General features: G+C 35.2%; 1 protein-coding gene across 1 annotated transcript in view; it reads left to right on the forward strand.

The window, feature by feature from the left end:
- The window catches only part of LOC107677426 (vesicular glutamate transporter 2.2-like), a 14,789-nt gene that overhangs the window by 2,979 nt on the left and 5,457 nt on the right, over window positions 1-6,353 (forward strand). The window contains exons 4-8 of the mRNA XM_016472319.1: window positions 789-903; window positions 2,792-2,879; window positions 2,959-3,045; window positions 3,134-3,276; window positions 4,053-4,202. Coding sequence (XP_016327805.1) covers window positions 789-903; window positions 2,792-2,879; window positions 2,959-3,045; window positions 3,134-3,276; window positions 4,053-4,202 — 583 coding nt within the window. The remainder of the gene's footprint in view (window positions 1-788; window positions 904-2,791; window positions 2,880-2,958; window positions 3,046-3,133; window positions 3,277-4,052; window positions 4,203-6,353) is intronic.

Genomic DNA, 6,353 nt, shown 5'->3' on the forward strand with positions numbered 1-6,353 from the left:
ATGTGTGTGTGTGTGTGTGTGTGTGTGTGTGTGATTTACATATATGTAATATCTGATCAATCAATGGCTCATAAATAAAATTTTGTAAATTGCATTCTTAAATGTTGGTGTATTATTGCACAAAATTGTGGTGAGATATAGTCTGTTAAGTCAGTTTAATTTATATAGTGCTTTATACAGATTGTTTGAAAGCAGCTTCACAGTAATAAACAGGAAAATAACAGAATCAATGATGCAGACTTCTTCAAATGTGAGATCAATTCAAATTCTGTTTTAAAGCAGCTCTATAGAGAAAACAGAAGACTATTATACAATATAGTAAAATACAAATACTATAGTAAAGACAATAGACTGTACATAAAAGGATCAAGTCTGTTAAATGCAGTTTTTACATTTCGTTGTTCTTACATCTTGGCTTCGAGGAGGTTGAGATCTCCATTTCACTTGCATGAATTTGATTTCACATTTCACACATTAAAACAGATGTCTGCAGCCCATGCAAATGAGATCTCACATACAGTAAATAAAATATGTGGTTTCCTGCCTTTCAGCAATTGTTAGAATGATTTCTCTACTAGACACTGATGCCCTCGGCTAATTAATAACTAGTTAATGTTATTTACTATCGCTCTTGCCATTTATTTCTTGCTCAGGGTTTGTTTTTGCATCTGCTCTACAGATGTGCCTTCAGTCAGTGTAAGGTTGCTGCTGATCAGATACAGTTAAACTGGCCAGTCTATGATTTCAAACCATTAGTAAATTCTTTCTGTGCACACTTTGTTCTGCAGGGTGTTTGGTGCTGCTATCCTGCTCACGTCGACTCTCAACATGTTCATCCCCTCTGCTGCGCGTGTGCACTTCGGCTGTGTCATGTTCGTCAGGATACTGCAGGGCCTCGTCGAAGTGAGACTCTCTGCTCTCTTTTAATACATACAGCATTTATTCATTGGCTGATTAGTAATTTAACAGATGGTTTACACTAAACATATTACAGGTTCAGCCCCACCGGAGCAGCCATATGTTGGAATATTATTATCGGGCCAAGTTTAGTTTGACAGCATTTGTAGCATAGACAGTCATTTCAACTCATCTCTTAGTTTAAAACTTGAGTTTACGATAATTAACTTACAATGAAAGTCTATAAGACAAGACATTATGCAAGGATGAATGTTAAAACACAATTTAAGTATAAAGTATAGCCATCAGATTTGAACAGTATACGTGTTAACATGAATACAATTCTATATTAATAACACTTTACAATAAGGTAACAACATCCCCGTGTGACAACCAGCCCCTCTCGTTGTTAGATGCTAGTGTTGCAAGGATCTGATTTCAAAAACAATATGAATCTCTTATGATTATCTTATAATTTTAAATCTGTATTTAACCTCAGAACGACCTCAAAGTAAAAAGAGGTGCTAAAGTCTGATTTTGTGGTGGCTGTGCTTTAAAATTGAATTATTATGATCTTAATTGAGGCGATGAAGGATTTTGAAAGTCTGACAGTAAGCGGTGTTGAGTTCTACTGTAAGGTTGAACATATATATGATGTAAGGTTATATATATATATAACAGGACGTCACATCAAGTTCAAGTGTGTTATCCCGCTGACTGTACATCAGCACAACAGACACACTGAAAACACAGGAGTGACAGATTAGAAGAGAGCAAACAAATCATGGAAAACGAAACCCTTGAAAAGGAGAGAACAGGCGTGTGATGTCATCTTTTATTCAAACTACAGTCACTGAAAGAGTTTAGCAGCTGCTTGCTGCTTTTGTGTGCTGGTCATCTATACGGTTGTTCACAATGAGCGTCGACTGTACATGAATTAAAAGCCATTTGAGGTTTTATTGTAAGCACAGTAGCTTGTGTTGTGTGTATTGACATTAGCTCTGTGGATGTGCTCTCCTCTGCTGGCCGCAGCAATTTGTGTCTATAAATACAATACATATTGTAACTTGTAAATTTTGTAAATATTGTGTTTTTAAATAAAATACAATAAATATTGTAAATATTTACAATAAATATACACAGTACACACACATATTCTGTAAACAAAAACTTTTATTTTGGTTGTGATTAATCACGATTAATGGTTTGACAGCACTAATATATACATACATATATATATATATATATTGTTATCTCCTCTGCTGGCCGCAGCAATTGGTGTCTATCAGTGACTGATTGTGTGACAATTAGCTGCTAATGAAGATTTAATGGGCGGCATTAGTGTGTTTGAGGTGAATCAGATCTGATCAGACTGCGTTTGTGCAAGTCTGCATGGATCATTAACCCTTATTTGAAATGCGATTGTATGTGTTAGTGTTCATTTGTTAAAGGTTAGACTGCTCTCTGTTTTTTATGACCCGTGAAAGGTATTTCATGTAAGATTTTCAATATTTTATTGCATAATAAATGTAAATATGTAAATTACATAATATATATATATATATATATATATATTGTTATTATCAAAATGTCAAAGGTTTCAATGACAATTACAAATGAGTGTAAAAAGTGGAAATTTATTAGGATTAGGCGTAAATTATGTATTCAGAATTATTCGTAAAAATTGTCTTAAGAATCAAACAATTTGTAAGTTGTCTCACAAAACAATATATTTTTTTAATCAATACCCTCAAAATTTGTAAGAAATTAGACATAAGAAATGGATTTATTTGAGCAAATATGAAGCAGGACAGTGTAATAAAAAAAAAAAAAATGAAATGAAATGAAATTAAAGCAATTACTGACGGTTTGACATGTTTCTGTGTGTGTCCAGGGTGTGACCTACCCAGCATGCCATGGGATTTGGAGCAAGTGGGCTCCGCCCCTCGAGAGAAGTCGTTTAGCCACCACCTCTTTTTGTGGTAAATACAATTTCCCTTTTTAAAAGTCCACCTAACCCAGAATTCCCAGAATAAAAGCTGTGAAAACACCCTGTTTCAGGTTCATACGCAGGTGCTGTGGTGGCCATGCCGCTGGCTGGAATTTTAGTGCAGTACTCAGGCTGGTCTTCTGTCTTCTACATATATGGTAGGCTTATGATATTGAAATGATAACAGACTTTTCTTTTTCGGGTGTTTGATTCATTGACTCTTGTTTTCTCTCTGTTGGGTTGCAGGCAGTTTTGGGATTATCTGGTACATGTTTTGGATTCTGGTTTCATATGAGAGTCCAGCAGATCATCCCACCATTACAGATGAAGAGAGGACTTACATTGAGGAGAGTATTGGAGAAAGTGCCAAACTACTGGGGGCAAATGAGGTACGCTCCCTGTGCGGACAAATCTGAAGGTCCCATGAAATCACATTTGAGGTTTTCTATTTCTATTCTATTTTCTATTCATTTGAGCTTTTTAGTTTTTAAATAAACCTGGAAAAAATGGAACATGGTTTCCACAAAAAGATTAAGCAGCACAACTGTTTTCAGCATTGATAATAATCAGAAATGTTTCTTGAGCTGCAAATCAGCATTTTAGAATGATTTCTGAAAGATCATGTGACTGGATTAATGATGCTGAAAATTCAGCATTGCATCACAGGAATAAATTACATTAAAAAATATATTCACATAGAATTTTTTTTTTAATTGTAATAATATTTTTAATAATAATATTTTTTTTTCTGTATTTTTAATCAAATAAATGTAGCCTTGGTGAACATAAAAGTCTTCATTAATAATAATAATAATAATAATAATAATAATAAAACCGATCAAGCAAGCCAAATCATGTTTTTTCTCAAGTTATATATATACAATATATATATTTATTTTTTATTATTATTTTTTTTTAAATCAGGATCTGGTCTCTCTTTCTTACCATCTATTTGTTTGTTCCAAAACATTTTTCTTCATCAGAATTCATGCAACTTTTGAATGTCCAGTAATGGAGAGACTGTAGATGGAAGTAATTACAAAATCATGTTTGAAGGGGTCTTTAAGCACCCTGTGAAATGGTTGCTCAAGATCTCCAATGCTAGATGTGTCCCATAGACTTTCCCCATCTCAATTTTTAACCTGATTTTTTTTTTCTTCTACAGAAATTCAAGACGCCCTGGAGGAAGTTCTTCACCTCCATGCCGGTCTATGCAATCATCGTGGCCAACTTCTGCCGGAGCTGGACCTTCTATCTGCTGCTCATCAGTCAGCCAGCGTACTTTGAAGAAGTGTTTGGCTTTGAAATCAGTAAGGTGAGAGAAGCAGCTGAACTGATTCAGGGGGAAATATTTGTACATTAATCAGATCTCAGGCACGTCATTGTGCTTTTGCGTTTGCTGTATGAATTGGTCTCATGTGCAATTCTTTCTCAGGCCTCATTTGAATCGTTACTATCGGTCGTGTTTGACCCTCATTCACTGCTGTCATGCATTGAGTCGCCCGCATTGGATTGTATTTGAGATGTTGGCCATTCAGAAATGTGTGTTCACAGTGGCGTACATAAATAAAACCTGACACTGTTATTGATCTTCGACTTCTGAGCTGAAAGAGTGATATAAATCCTGCAGGCCTGACAGCTGTAATTGAACCACTGTTTGATTTTGCCTCATAGTGCAGCATGGGAGATTGGATTTGTTTAGTGGTTTTATCAGTCAGGGCTTGTTTAGGATTTCAATGTAGTGATTTATTGTTAGTATATTGTATTTCTAGTTTTTACTATATAGTATTTTTGAGCTATTTTATTTTTGAGCCACACATTTTGTGTCAAGTATGTTAAAAAATAGCATTGTAGAGGTTTGCATTGTTTTATTTGATAAGAGAAAAATGCCAATTCTGTCATCATTTACTCACCCTTAAGTTGTTCCAAACCTTTATGAGTTTTGTTTTTGTTGTTTTCCTGCTGAAGAAGACATTTTGAAGAATGGGTAACCAAACAGTTTCTGGCCCAAAATGACTTCAGTAAAAGCACTATGGGAGTCAATGGGGATCAGAAATGGTTTGGTTACCAACATTATTCAAAATATCTTATTTTGTGTTAAGCGGAAAAAATAAATATATGCAGGTTTGGAGGATGATTGTGAGATGGCAGACGTCTGGGTGAACTATGCCTTTAAGAGTGATTTTTGACCCACTTTAGTAGAATGTAAGTACGTATATATACATGTAATTTAATAATTTGTTTTTGAAATATGGCTGAAATGTACTGCTGAATGTACAACAAGCATTTATTGTAAACCAAAATCTACTTAAATCTCATTAAAGTCAACTCACCATTTTTTTTTTTTTTACTTTTAAGATTTGTATTAGTTGTATTGAACACATTCAATACAACTAAGCGCACTTTAATTCAATTCAGTTCAATTCAAGTTTATTTGTATAGCGCTTTTCATGATACAAATTGTTGCAAAGCAGCTTTACAGAAAATTGAAGTTTCTACATTATATTTAGGAGTAGCTTATCAGTGGTGACTATATGTCAAGTTGATGTCCATACCATGCAGTTAGTTAATGACATGTAACCAAACAGATGGTGAATACTATTAACAGCAACGATTATATGTTGTGATCAAACTTATAGCAAAGTTTGGTAGTTTTGTATGTTGGATCAGGGTTGGCATCATCTGAGGTCCTCTGAGGTGTCGGCATCATCTCTTCTCAGGTGTTTGGTCATCTCAGATCTTCGTAAGGGTTGGGTTCAGGCTGAAGCTTGTGTAATTCCTAGTTACCTCGGGATGCCAATCCCGTGGCAGAAACAGAGAAGCAAATAGAGAAAAGTTAGCGTAGCTGCTGTTCCAACCAAGCAAAAAAGTATGTGTTCAACACAAGCAAAATAATGATAATGTGCATTTGATCAGATATAACTGAAGCACAAGGTTATGAGATGCATTACAAGAATCTTTAATCTAGATTTAAACAGAGAGAGTGTGTCTGAACCCCAAACGTTATCAGGAAGGCTATTCCAGAGTTTGGGAGCCAAATGTGAAAAAGATCTACCTGACTTTGCTATCCTATAGGAACTACCAAAAGTCCAGAGTTTTGCGACCTTAGGGAGCGTGATGGATTGTAGCGTGGTAGAAGACTAGTTAGGTACACAGGAGCTAACCCATTAAGGGCCTTATAGGCAAGTAATAATATTTTGTAACTGATACAGAACTTAATAGTTAGCCAGTGCAGAGACTGTAAAATTGGGGTAATATGATCATATTTTCTTGACCTGGTAAGGACTCTAGCCGCTGCATTTTGGACTACCTGTAGCTTGTTTATTGAAGATGCAGGACAACCACCTAGCAGTGCATTACAATAGTCCAGTCTAGAGGTCATGAATGCATGAACTAGCTTTTCTGCATCAGAAACAGGTATCATGTTTCGTAACTTGGCAATGTTTCTAAGATGGAAGAATGCTGT

Source organism: Sinocyclocheilus anshuiensis, unplaced genomic scaffold (assembly GCF_001515605.1).
Source record: "Sinocyclocheilus anshuiensis isolate Anshui unplaced genomic scaffold, SAMN03320099.WGS_v1.1 scaffold1701, whole genome shotgun sequence".
Lineage (NCBI taxonomy): Eukaryota > Metazoa > Chordata > Actinopteri > Cypriniformes > Cyprinidae > Sinocyclocheilus > Sinocyclocheilus anshuiensis.